Here is a 13,746-nt window from a genome sequence, read left to right on the forward strand (position 1 = left end):
AGCATTTTTTAAGAGGATGTAAAAGAGTGGAGGAATTAAAGAATATGTATTATATAATGGTTATTGACCTGATTTTGGAGTCAACAGCCTTGGGTTTAATTTCTAGTCCTTGCTCACAGTAGTAACACCAAGTTATTCAGCCTCCTTGTGCCCTAGTTCTAAAGCCAAAGGTTAGTCTAAGGCTAAATGTGAGAATGTATGTAAGATTCTTAGTACAAATGAAAGGATTTCAAGGTTTTTTTCAATTGATTGTCTACCAAGCCAGACTGGGTATCCCAACTTTAAAACACCGTGAAAAATATCTGGTAGCCATATTTGAAAGTATAACATACTGAAAATCCTCTTGAAAAAAGTTAACAGATGAATATACGTTGATCTTAAAGTTATATGTGTTTAAGTATAAATTTTATTGACATTACATTTTATAGATCTTCATGATGTCAAGTACTCTATTTGCAAAAAAAATTGAATTCTCATTCAAATCAAAGGACTTTACTTATACCTCACTTATAGTTCATTGATTTATGCTTCATTCATTAATAGAATCTGCAGCAAATGGAGTTAGGGCTGATATGTAAATTCTGATTCTTCTTAAAAAAAAAATGGATAGAAAACAATCCAGACATCTGTAGAGTACATGAAGTTGAACTTTTATTTTGAAAGCTGAATTTCATGTGTAGTGAAAATAGTTTTGAACCATACATAGTCAGAAGCATAATACAAACACCACCTACAATACAAACACATTTCAATAAAGTTCTACTGTGAGTATTAACCTAAGTAAAAAATAAAAATGGAAATTGGGGAGGAACCTGCTCTATGTATTCTCATCTCTTCTGATGATATAATCAAACAATGTAAGATACAAAACAACGTAAGCTTTGGCTCAGCCCTCCTTATTACGCTATAGGAACACTGGGATATGTACTACCACAGATTACAAACCCAATCCCATTATAACCAATTTAAAACTGTTACAAGAATTATATCTTAAAGGCATGTAAACATCTTTAGGGTTTCAATTGGCAATTACGTTTCAGATGCTTAGAAAAACACACCAACATTCTTATTATTGTCTTCTCTTTAGCTCATCTCTTCCATGAATATAAAATAGGAAAAATATTATTTGAGACTTCCAGCATAATTTCATTGTGCTCTACACATTTATAAACATGGGTACATCTAAAATATCAGATGCCTTTATACCAACAGAATAAATTCACCAAATTCACATTTTCTTATAAATATGCATGCAAAATTAGTGGAAAAAAAACACTTTCGTATAGCAAAGACCCTGCTTAATTTTCTTCTGATTAATAATTTTCAATGGCATGTGCAAATCTTACCACTCATCGAGCAGTAGATTTATTTTTTTATTGTTTTTCTGTAGAGTTGTTCTTCTATAAAAATATATTTATGTGCTCGCAGGATAAAAGTTGAGTTGGTGTGTGTGTGTAGGGGGGTGACTTTTAGATACATAATTCGATTACAGGTTTGTTTATGAAGTTAGAAGGCATCTTAGCTTTTTATCATTTGCAAATTTATATTCATAAAAAAAGAACACCCTGTGACAAAGATCATTAGCACTTCGTAAGTTGAGAGTTTGAAGCGAAGGAGTGTGAAGCCACTTGCCTAAGGTTGATGTGTAAAACCAGAGCTGGAACCCGGAAGAGGAGTAGGATCTACTCGGCCCTTGGACAGCTCGCTAGGAGGCTGTCCCCATCCACGATCCTTGAGATCATATGCACTCGACCACATTAAGGTCACATTGACGGTACACCAGAGACAGTAAAGCCAATTAAGGACAGAATTCTAGGTACTGGCTGCTCTTATTCAGTGGGCATTTTGCAAGTAATTATTGCCTATTAATAACCAACACTGCACATCACAGACTCTGTTACTCGTTTTCTGAAGGAAAAGGAGAAAATCCAGTTTAACCTACTTGATTTTGTTTTTCATTTAAAACTTATTCTGACCCTTACAACACATGAATAATTTCATAACTGAAACCAGGGAAAGTCATGGAATTCCATGCTGAATGTTTCTAGGAAAAGCCACGTTGTATTGAGAAGAGGCATCAGAGAGGGCACAAGACAGACACGGTCCAATCTCATTTTTCATGTCTGTCAGTTTTGACCCTCTGAAAATATGATTAGGCACCTTGTTTCTCAGCTGAAGGATGACAAAGTCTCAGAGTCAATACTTCCATATTTGCATTGACTTCTGACTTAAGATTCTAATGTTTCTAAAGGATCGACTTCTCACCTTTGAGACATGATTTCCAATCTGCAAGACCTTCTTAAAACCACTTTTTCAGGGATGACCGAGAAGAGGAATAGAATAATGGCAGAATCGAACTTGAGAGTCCCAGCCTTCACCTGGTCAGGAGCTGAGCATCACACATGCCTCTCAGAAAAATCTAGACATGAGGATACCTCTGATTTCTGTGCCTTAGAAATCCGCTTGTGCTAGAGGCTCAAGCTGCAGTGTTGGATGTGAGGACCCTTGCAATCACATGGGTGGGGGGCCGGGATATCCCCCTCGGTGAATGTTTATTTTCAGGGGTGTGGTCAATTCCAAGCCCATGAATATGGTTTTAAGTAAGACTTGCATCATGGGCTTGCAGGACACATGAGGTTAAAAGGACAGCTATTCCATGCACATGACTTCATCAGCCATGATTAATGTCTCAGGGTTGGGTCCCCAAGATACATCATGGATCACGTAAATCATAGGTTCGGAATTAACAGTACACATTAAATAATCACAGTTCAAAACAAAAAATAAAGCAACATCTGTGAGTCAATTTCTTTTAAATACTTAAATCGTTTCAGGGTGAGGTTAAACAGGTTTCTATTAAACGCTCAATTTTACAGATAGGTATGAACAGTCCTTCATACCACTTTCTACAACATTTCCATATATTATTTTGAAAAGGACCTACTAGGAGCCCACAAGCCAGGAACTCAATTCCCTGAATTTGCACTGACTTTGACAGGAAGAAATTATAGGGGAAGAAAAAGAAAATCTCACTATAAGTGCATTTAAAATGTGATCTACACAAATCTATGCATAGGAATGTGCACTGTCAATAGTTTTTCTTTGTTGGGGACTGGGCTAGGGGAACACTCAACAACAAAAACTTATTGTGAAAAACAGGAAAACGTTTCCCTCGATATTTATATGCGCTTTGATTTTGAGGCGGTTGGAAAAGCACGCGATAAGAACAAAATCCAAAGGCTTCCTACAAAGTCTTCAGTTCAGGAAGCTCAGGTCACTGGCTGCAGTTTGGAAGAAGGAAGACGGCAATCTAACTATATTCTCTACCTGTACAGACATGCCTGCCTGGGGTTCTTTTTCCCACTCCAAAATAAAACACATCTATGGTTTCAAATTGTGGAAATACTAACGTAATCTGTACAATGCGTTCATGAAACATATGCCAATGTACCACCACATAAACAAACAAAAACAGGTCACAGTGACCAACTGGAAGATGATGACATAGAAATGCCTATTAGAATCCAGAAGCAGGTACTACACATGACACCTGTTCTTTGTACAAGGACCTTCTGACCACTGCACCTTTGAAGCTAAAGTTAGTGCCACACAAAAAAAGAAAAAGCTAAAAATGAACAAGCAATGAAGATGCTTCTGAATGTTATAACCGATAAAAAATTTTTTCTTAAAAAAAATTGATATTGAAATTAAAACGTTATAACTCTGTTTTAAACATGGCCATCTCTGGGCAAAGAGTTAGAGGAGCTCAATAAATACTAGTTGCTTTTTTTCACCTAAGACTTTTTTTTTCTACTAACATTTAAATAATAAATTCAGACTGTATATATTCAAGGAAGTGTTTTAATAAGATATTCATATTTCTTTTCTTTCTTTTTTTTTTTTTTTTACATTTTAAATAACCAGTTTGCTTAGGATCTTTTGAACCTGCAAGGAAGCAAAGTCACCCAGACAGTTCTCAGAGACTGAATACAAATGTGTACACAGAGATTAAACCCAAAGGTGGCAAATCAATGCACACAGTGAACAGGAAAAAAAATCAGGCGATGTGGAGTGCTCAAGGGGTGCTTTGGATTCAGAGGAGGTGGATCTAAACCCAGGATCTGTTGTTGTGTTCTGCATTGTGAGCACCTGCAAAGTAAAGCAAAAAAAATAAAATAAAATAAGACGTGGCCTGAAGTGTCTGGTGTTCCATCTTTGAAGGCAGTGCTGTTATGGTTCTCCACCTATCTGCAGCGCGTGGCACTCGGGATGCCAATCTGCAGGCGTGTTTCTATTCCTACGTGAACGTTCTTGCTCCCTTGGACAGATGCACATGGAAGGTTGGGGTGACACAGGAAATCATTTGCATGGGCGCTGTTTATGCTCGAAGTGGAAACGTGGCGGTGGAGCTTCCATTGCTCTCCACAGACCCCTTCTCCTTGGACCCCGTGTAAGCGCCAATAAACGATCCGTCTTCGTTGAAGAGACCGTGGTCTCCCTCTCCGTACTCGACTAAGCTGTCAGCACTTTCTGTGGCTTGCATGTCCCGATGGAGGGACCGAAGGCTTCCTTTCAGGGGTTTCTCATCACTGTCACTGAGGAGTTAAAAAAGAAGGGTTCAGCAGAATCCAGGACTCATCATAGGCATGGAAAGCAAGACCTTCTCCCCGGTGCCAACAGGCTTTAGGATTCTCCAGGGATTCTTATCAGCATGGGAGACAGGTAGGTACCTGAAGCTCAGAGGACATTATCACAAATCAGTACTTAAAGAGTCACAAGTGAGCTGCACCTTTCTCAGTCATGGAGAAATTATTTTTCTATCACTCTCAACATTTCTGTTTCTCTTAAATTCAGGAGCTTGGGGGGGTGGGTGGGTAGGGGGGCATGTAGAGATTCAACCTATTGATTGGCAAAGAGGCACTATGGTCTCAAAGTCTGTGAAATAACCAACGGATAAAAGTTAACAAATTCAGATATGTTAAACTGAAAAATAAGAAGAAAAGGTTGGTATTTTTAAAACATAAATGCTGTACGTCTATTAATAGGGTGGGTTTTGCTTTTCAAGAGAAGCAAATTGAATTTAGCAAACTATAGAGTGATACAATTTTCTAAATTTCTGATCAGGATTTTTTAAAAAGTACCAATTAGTTTTATAAAGACACACATCAAATAAAATTAATTTATACAACCTGAAAAAGCATTGATTCAGAAAAAAAAATCTAATTTAAACCTGTAGATTTATGATGTGTGTATACACCGGTGCTATTCACCAAATATCTAACCTCAGCCTTCTGGGAACATGGCATGGTACTTCTTCCTGTCCACACAGAGTTATGCGTCTCCACATATAACTTGCTTTGGCCAAAGAAAACTAAGCAAAGTTGGCCTGTGTCACTTTCAAGAGGGAAATGTGGAGCCAGGTCTCCATTTCCCGGGTTCTGTTTACACTGCTGTGTGGACTCTGGATCCTCATCCAGCCCTGATGCTCCTAAGTGACCAGGAGTAAGCCGGGCTTACTTTAGGTTGCATATAAGGGATCCCTGGAAACACTCTTGTGGCAATGCAGGAATATTCAGAGGTGACATGATTAGATTACGAGAGCTATAATCTCATCAGTGGATTAATGCATTTGATGGCTTAATAATTTAATGTACTAGGGGGTGGTAACTGTAGGCAGTTGGGGAGTAGATGGAGGAAGTAGGTCACTGGGGTGTGCTCTTTTTCCCCTCTTCCCTGACAGTATTAGGCACTGGACCCAGGATTGCTTTACCACTGAACCACACCCCCACCATTTTTGGTTTTTTATTTGGATACAAGATCTTACCAAGTTGACTTTGAACTTGCAATCCTTCTTAGTCGCCCAGTTGATGGGATTACAGGCATGCATCACCACACCTGGCTGAAAAGGAGTCCCAACACATCCTGGAGAGCCCCCTACTTTATACTCCATTTCTTGCTCTTTCTCCCATGTATATCATTGTTGCTCTTTCTCCCATGTATGGCACCCTTATATACCATTGTATGTTTGGCGGTGCTCTGCCCAGCAGCTATAGCAACATAATCTTCTCATCCTTTATGGCCTACCTTATCTCTTTTGGATATTTCTTTCTGCAGAATTCACCCAGGCAGAAATCCCTTCCCTTTTGTGTAACTAGTTAATTTCAGAGAATTGCATCTATAAGTATCTTTCCCTCACGGACTTGTGTCACCTAGAGGGCTGGGTTTGTAACCTATTTACCTTCGTAGGTGCATGGAAGGTATGCGCATGTGTCTGTGGATACAAGAGTGAATGTGACCGAGGTTCACTGTGGCCACGCTAAAGAGTGATTTTAAGATACTTGATCCACTCCAAGCAGATATTCCAGCTAAGTAACAGCAGTGTCCTTGTATCACATGCCCTTTTTTGCACCTTTAGTACACCTGATGAATATGTGCATTTTGAAAAGGAAGGTTACCATTTACCTGTATTCACCAAAAGTTTCATCTTTCACGGACTGGACTTCTGGATCTGGATGTAAGTCCTCTTTTTCTTTCACTGAAAAAAAAAAAAGTAAGGATGCGGATAATGCAAAAATTTGCTCACGACACTTTGGCAGTGCAGTTGAAAGGCGGTGAATCAAAAAGAACAGCATAATTCCAGATTTTCTGAAACCAGTGATAAGAAAGAAAAGGAATTATCTGGGTTGTATGTAGTTTTCATTATGCCTTCAGTATGCTGCCAATCTTCATGAGACTACTTGATATTATATTGTCCTCACATCTTGAAAGAGTCACTTTATACTGGCCCCTGGATGAAGACCAAATTAGTTAATATTCATTTTACTATCCAAACATTTTCAAGATGCCCTATTAGATCTGATATGAAACTAACATGTATAAAAGAAATCAATCATTTAATTACTCTGTATCATTATCTTACTAAACTTGCCTCAACAACAAATTATCAAGGGCTACTGCAACATTTTGAAATTTAGATTTATTTCCAACAGTGGGATACTTTTCTTGGAAAAAGGAAATAAACCGCCCTCCTTTTTGGCAGTTAGTACCAGTACTGTCCAGACGATTCTCTTAGTTTTCATTCCATTTGAAAAGATGGATTGTCTTTTTTTTTTTTTAAGGGCATGATTTGAGGAAGTTCTTTAAAAATAGATGAGTCCGCACTTCACTAATAGTTTTTTGTTGAGGCTACCCAAAGAGGAATGCTAAATCTCTTTAAAAGTTTCCAATGAGAGATGTAGAATATTCATGAGCCATCACGAATATAATTCATAATTGAAAGAAAAACCTGAGATGCATAACTGCACAAATTATCCATGGAATTTAAAAAAACCGGAGAAAATTGTGCCCTTGATGGTTCTATGTATATGATGGATTCCCCATAAACATTTGCTGGAGGAACCACTTGCTAATAACAAATAGTTTTAAAAAGCAGGATGAATTCTAAGCAAAATTATTTATGATAATACATATATCCGAAAAAAGACAAAATAAGTTTGAAAGGTGAATGCAATTAAAATAAAAGCAAACATTATAGAAAAAAAAGAATGCTTTTTATTTATATGGAATATACCATTAATTCAAGAGGTGGGGTACCCTACAGATGTCATGGTAAATAGCACCACAGTGTTATGCATGCATGGCCAAGGCAATGCAATGGTTAATTCAAGGAACATGGAGTAGTGGAGCCAGTGCTCCGGAAGGCACTAGAACAAAAACATCAGATTCATGTATGTATACAGAAGCATAGTATAAATGGGTAGGGGGGGGGTCATTTGTTCTTAGGAGATTCCTCTCATTTGTGGAAGCTAGAGGGATGTGGAGAATTTGGGGTGGGGCATCTCATAATTATAGAAGGGAAACCAGCAGAGAAAATAGACCAGAAAGAGGTCCTGAGGAATTAAACTGATGCTATGTGTATATAGGATTGTGACCCAATGATGTCATGTGTCTGGATGACAGTGATCCCATGATGTTAGGTGCATGAATGATTGTGACCTCATGACACCAGGTGCACAGAAGACTGCTACCCTATGATGCTAGGTGCATATAATAACGAACCCCACACTTATGTATTATTATGATGCACTAATAAAAATTAAATTAAAAAACAAAAAGCACCTGTGTGATTTATGAATACATTTCCTTAATATCTCAGATATTTTATGGATAGAAAATAAAAGAATGGAACTATTATGTGCCTTGTTAGAGCCTGTTTTAAATACTAGAAACTAGAAAACAAGCAACTACTTAGAGATAATAGGATAGATCGCACATTTTTCTTTAGTTGGTTCATTCAGCAGTATTCTCCCTCTAGTATATTTATGGAATTTGCTTTAAGTTTCACTTTGATGTGCAATATGAAATAAAGGTTTCTGAAGAATGCATCCCAGAAAACACCGTTTGTTAAAAATCACTCAGGGAAGAAACGGTCTTACCTGAATACTTCCCACCTTTATTCCTCTTCACAAAGCAAACAGTTAACAGAATCAGTGTGAGAAGAGCGATTGCACACATCAGTCCGATAAACCAGCCTTGAGTGGAGATGTCATCATACAACCCGGCATATTCTGTCATACGAAAGAAAAGAAGTCGAAACATTGAATGCTAGGAACAGTAATGTACACATCACATCACTTTGGGGGAAAGTCAGAATTTTTTTTTAAACAACCAAAATGACATCGATATTATTTTTCCTTGGAATGATACCAGAAGAAAAGTGATCTGAGGGTCTTTCCTTGGCGGGGATGAGGGGGTGGGGGAGGACACTAAGGAATCATTCCATATTTATTAAGAAAGGGCCTTTGATAATAAATTGCTTTGATTAGGAGGAAAACCAGAGAGGACAGTGGAGGCAGGGGACCTTCAGTAGGCTAGAAGCAGAGGGGCAAAGAAAGCAGGAGCTGACTTGGTTATAAGCACAACGCCATGGAGCCTCTGGGAGTTGGGGTTGGGTTCTTGTTTTCCTTTTAGTTCTCGTTATTAACATGCGTTAATTAGCAGGAGGCATTTTTAAGCAACAACTCTGGTAGAAACCGTAGGGATCAACTGAACGAGTGCGAGGTGTTTTTCGTTTGGATGATTTTAAGATGCTGTGGCAATAAAAATGGACATGATGCCCTTGGTAGCTAAGGGGCTCTCTGGTTTTGTCTTTAATGTGAAATGTAAAATGAATTCACAGGACACAGAGGGACGGCCGAAGACTACCCCAAACAGAAGCTCGTTTCTCACCTCTCCCTCTTGTCTCAATTACATCTTGAAAAATACTATCGTTATCACCCCAATTCTTAGTCATGAGGTGAACTATATGTTCCGCTCCCGGCTCAAATACCTCTACGGGGTGAATCTTTTGAGTAAGATTTACTCCTTCTGTCATCTTCCTGACACCTTCACCTGAGAAAGGTACACAGTGAAATCATATAAATTATGTCACCACTGAAAGGCAGGATATGACAGGTAAAAAAAAAATATTCTGTTATTTGAGATTGAAAAAAAAAAATCAAGCCATTTTAGCATTTCATTTTCTTAAATAGGTCTTGGATAATGGAATGAATGAGAATATCAACATTTCAAGACTTGTGTTTTTTTTTTAATATGCTGAAATGAATAAATGAAATGAGTTTGATTGATTCATGGGCTCTTGAGATGATAGGTTGTGGATGGAATGGTCTATAAATCTGCCCGGTCATGTGAGTGGTTCAAACCCAAACACAGACTTCAAAGAAGTTATATTCTGTGATGTGCAATTTTGGATTTCCAGAGACCTAGTGGGGAAATGACAAAGGCCTGTTTGACTTATAATTGACAGCATATGGCATTATGATTTTACTTAAATATATTTAAAATAACTAAATATTAAATCACTACATTATGTACGTACATATAGATATACGCACATGCACATACACCTATAGATTCATACATATTCTTTTTGACTCGATCTTCTCTATAAATACTGATGGAATATCATCATAATATGGTTATATATTAAATATTTGAAATTAGTGGAAATTTAAGCTACATAAAGTGCAGGTTTATAGGAACATTTAAATGGAATGGTTTCACTGACATTTTTGAAAGTGGTAGGAGAAATTAATAATTTTCCAAAAAGAATTATCGAGAAGTCAATACATTGATGGTAGAACCTCAGAGTAACAGATGAAAATGAGTCAAGTTTCATTAAATTTCATAAATTTCATTTCAAGTTTCATTAAATTTCATTTCAAGTTTCATTAAATACATAAAATTTCTGATCTTGCAACCAAATATGCAAACTATTTTTGCATTTGATATATACTTTTGCTAGGAATCAACTCAATTTTATAAATGCAAACCTGAAAACGATATAACAATTTATACATGAAATAAAGTGTTTCTTATTTAGAATATAAGGACTTATGAAAACTCTGTCTCAAATGGGTATATGTTACCTTCAATATTTGGTTATAACTTCACTATAGAATACAAATTGCTTATATAGTTAATGAACAACTGAAAGCCTTTATTTAAAGTGGCACCCTGGACAACATAAGGTCAGTTATAGAGCTGAGCAAAGCCTTTAGGATTAATCAACGTTGAAATAGAATGCAATCAATTTTGAGCCTGGGAAAAAAAGAAATATTAGTATAATGTTAAGTAGTTCAAACTTTTGAAAAAATAGAGAAAAGCATATGATTTATTGAAACAACTAATCACACAAAATAATATTTCTAATTAACTTCATTTTTTTCCCCTCTCTCAGATTATGGAATGGGAGTCACCCAAAAATTGGAACGAATACCAGAGGACTTTTTTTTTTTAAATGCATGTCTATTGCATAACACAGTATAAATAAGCACCAAACCATCTTAAAATGGGCTATGTAGGCAGAGCAAGAAGAAGACAGACATGCAGTAGTAGATTCCAATTTGCACAAAAGGTATCATTTTTGCAGTATCTAATGATGCCAAGATGCATCTCCTCGGCAGAAATATACTTTTTTTTTTTTTTTGCAAAGATCATATTGAAACCCAGTGAGGGGGGAAAGGGATAAGACATATGGCAAGACATATCTACAGAAGAGAAATCAGTGTCAACTGAGGAAGGGATAATTGAAAATGAAGATTCCTGAAAAAGAGCACAAATACTCTAGTAAGGAACATTTTTATATTATCCACACATAAGACAGTGAAGAACTCTGCTTTAAGATACTAGAGAACATTAGTGATATCTTTAGTTCGCAGAGAGATGATGTAGCACTGGTTAAAATCACACACGCGGCATTTCCACCCTGCACACCCCAATTTGTCAAGCATGAATGCAACCTAGCCCCAAATCTTCAACCTACATGCTAGAATGTGCAACATTGGTGAGGCAGTTGTGTGATTTTTTTTTTCCTTTTATGCTGCAAATTGGCAAGAATCAGACTAGCATTTCCCATGAATCTCATGTTCCTGTTTCTATCCAACAACCATTTCTGTGCCTTCAAACCTGTTGTTAAAAATAACGGAATTTATTTGGATATATTTTACAGGATGTATATAGGTGACGACTTCTCATCTCTGAATGGAACCTTGGATGCCAGTTTGAATCCCTAACAAATAAGATCCTTTAGTCACTAGAAAGGGTCCAGCCACCCTCTTGAAGTTGGTTTAAATTTTATGAGAAGATAAATCAGTTTATTGCACTCAGTGTTCAATTCTCCCTTGGGAATAGTTTTTGGGATGCCTTTTCGGGTTATTTGAATGTATCTTCTTCCTATTTAAGGGAGTTTTAAGTGTTTAAGGATTTGGAAGAACATAAAAATTTTGTTAACAAGATAAAGTAGAAGCCGGGTATGGTGGTGCACACTTTTAATCCCAGGAGCACAGGAGGCTCAGGCAGGAGGATCCCAACAAAGCCAGCCTCAGCAACAGTGAGGTGCTAAGAAACTCAGTGAGACCCTGTCTCTGAATTAAATACAAAATAGAGCTGGGGATATGGCTCAGTGGTTGAGTGCCCCTGAGTTCAATCCCCATTACCAAAAAGAAAACAAAGAAGATCAAGTAGAGACAAGAAGAGGTAGAGACACACTGATTTATGGTGACTCACAAACTCATGTCTATTTAAAATCTCTCTTTAATAAATGTTCTTCTTACTGTTTTCTCCTCTTGGTATTTCTTCCCCCTGAACCTGTTGTTTTTCTAATCTACAATTTGGAAAAGCATTTACAACAGAACAATATTTGCCACCTGCTACGTGGTAAACAAATGCATGTATTTCCCTTCCCCAACACCCACTGCTTCTTTTTCCACCAAATCCCCCCATGCCTGACCGGCCTGAACCCTTCAGAAGTCCTTCTTAACTTTTTAGTGAATACACCAGTTCCTCTGATGCTTTTCCCTTCACTTTGCCAGCTTATTTCTCTGCTGGTGCCTCTGGGTATTAAAAAAAAAAATTTAGGAAGAACACTGCTAACATCATAAATGGAGAAATAATTCAGGAAGGAAAATGTGGTTATAAGATAGGACCGAAAAGAAAAGTCTAGTTGAATAAGGAGAATTGAACTGCAAGTGAAATCATAATTGGTGAGCCACTTTCCATTCAGGTAGTTGGTATCAACCACCAGATAGTAAAACAAAAGAGACATCTAAATCTATGCATGATATGAATCCAGGTCTGGAAATAAGATACATTATCGCTGTGTGGCAAAATGCCTATTGAGGTGAAAGGCAAATATTATTCTTTATGGATTCATTACTCAAAGAAAAAATATCCCTCCACCAACCTCGTGAATGACTTCATGACCTGGTGTCTCCTACTTTAATTAAGAAGAATTACGGTTCCTGGCCTTAGTGTAGGCTCAGCTAGGGTCTGATTGCTGCTATTCATAACTCATCCGTGTGAACTTTGTCAACAGTGTTAGTAAATTCCGTATCTATGCTCACGGGAAACAGAAGGTCAGACGGATTTGGACTGCAATCTTTCCTCATCTCCCATGAGTGCATGGTGCATTTCTTTTCTAGTACCACGGGTGTGTCAAGACACAAGGTGCAGAAGGCTGGGGTACTTACTCCCTTCTCCCAAGGTGGCACTCTCCTCCGTGATGGGCTTCCCACAGCCTTTGGAAGTGCAAGCTCTCAAGTAGAACTTGTACTTGGTGGTTGCATTGAGGTTTGAGAGACGCCAGCTGGGTTTGGTTGGAGTTGAAATGTTGACAGCATTTAATTCTCCAATCTCATCGGTGTCATTGACTAGAGGAATAAACGGACATAATGATGCCTCACATTTCACATTACTCAAGTGACACCGCCCCTTAGTTTTGCTTATACATATGCCTGTGTTGCACAAGGAATTATTTTAATTATTCATAACTATCGACTCATCCAATCTTAGGGTATAGACGGGATTACTGATTACTCAGGCATTGGGGGATGACTGAGATTGATCAAGAATAAACACTTTGCCCAGATCTAGAGTCGGTAATTGGCAAACTGAGATTTGCATAAACCATCATCGTTTGACCCCAGAGATTGCATTCCTAATCGCTATGCCATATTGGAGCCAGCCACCTTCATAGTACTCATTAAAAATGATGGACTTTCCCCCATTATTTTCATTGTATCCTTGACTTAAGTACTTTTAATCTTCTCCTGGAGGGACAATTTAGACAGTGATTATATGGTCCCTAGTTTAATGTGTGTCACCAAATAAGACCATTTGTTCCTTGAATTACAATGAAGTGACATATACCCCCAGGTAAGTGTTGTCAGTATGCCTCAATTCCTGCTT

At 37.7% G+C, this 13,746-nt stretch overlaps 1 protein-coding gene across 5 annotated transcripts in view; it reads right to left on the reverse strand.

Moving 5' to 3' along the window:
• Nucleotides 1-629: 629 nt before the first annotated feature.
• The window catches only part of Chl1 (cell adhesion molecule L1 like), a 595,242-nt gene continuing 582,125 nt past the window's right edge, over nt 630-13,746 (reverse strand). For 4 of the 5 annotated variants that reach the window (XM_078033574.1, XM_078033571.1, XM_078033575.1 and 1 more), the window contains 5 exons: nt 13,029-13,208; nt 9,229-9,390; nt 8,436-8,567; nt 6,463-6,535; nt 630-4,595 (listed from right to left, as the gene is read on the reverse strand). In XM_078033574.1, the coding sequence (XP_077889700.1) occupies nt 4,379-4,595; nt 6,463-6,535; nt 8,436-8,567; nt 9,229-9,390; nt 13,029-13,208 (764 nt within the window). In that variant the 3' untranslated portion in view covers nt 630-4,378. The remainder of the gene's footprint in view (nt 4,596-6,462; nt 6,536-8,435; nt 8,568-9,228; nt 9,391-13,028; nt 13,209-13,746) is intronic. The other variant, XM_078033576.1, reaches the window with a different exon arrangement.

This window comes from Ictidomys tridecemlineatus, chromosome 16 (genome assembly GCF_052094955.1).
Source record: "Ictidomys tridecemlineatus isolate mIctTri1 chromosome 16, mIctTri1.hap1, whole genome shotgun sequence".
NCBI lineage: Eukaryota > Metazoa > Chordata > Mammalia > Rodentia > Sciuridae > Ictidomys > Ictidomys tridecemlineatus.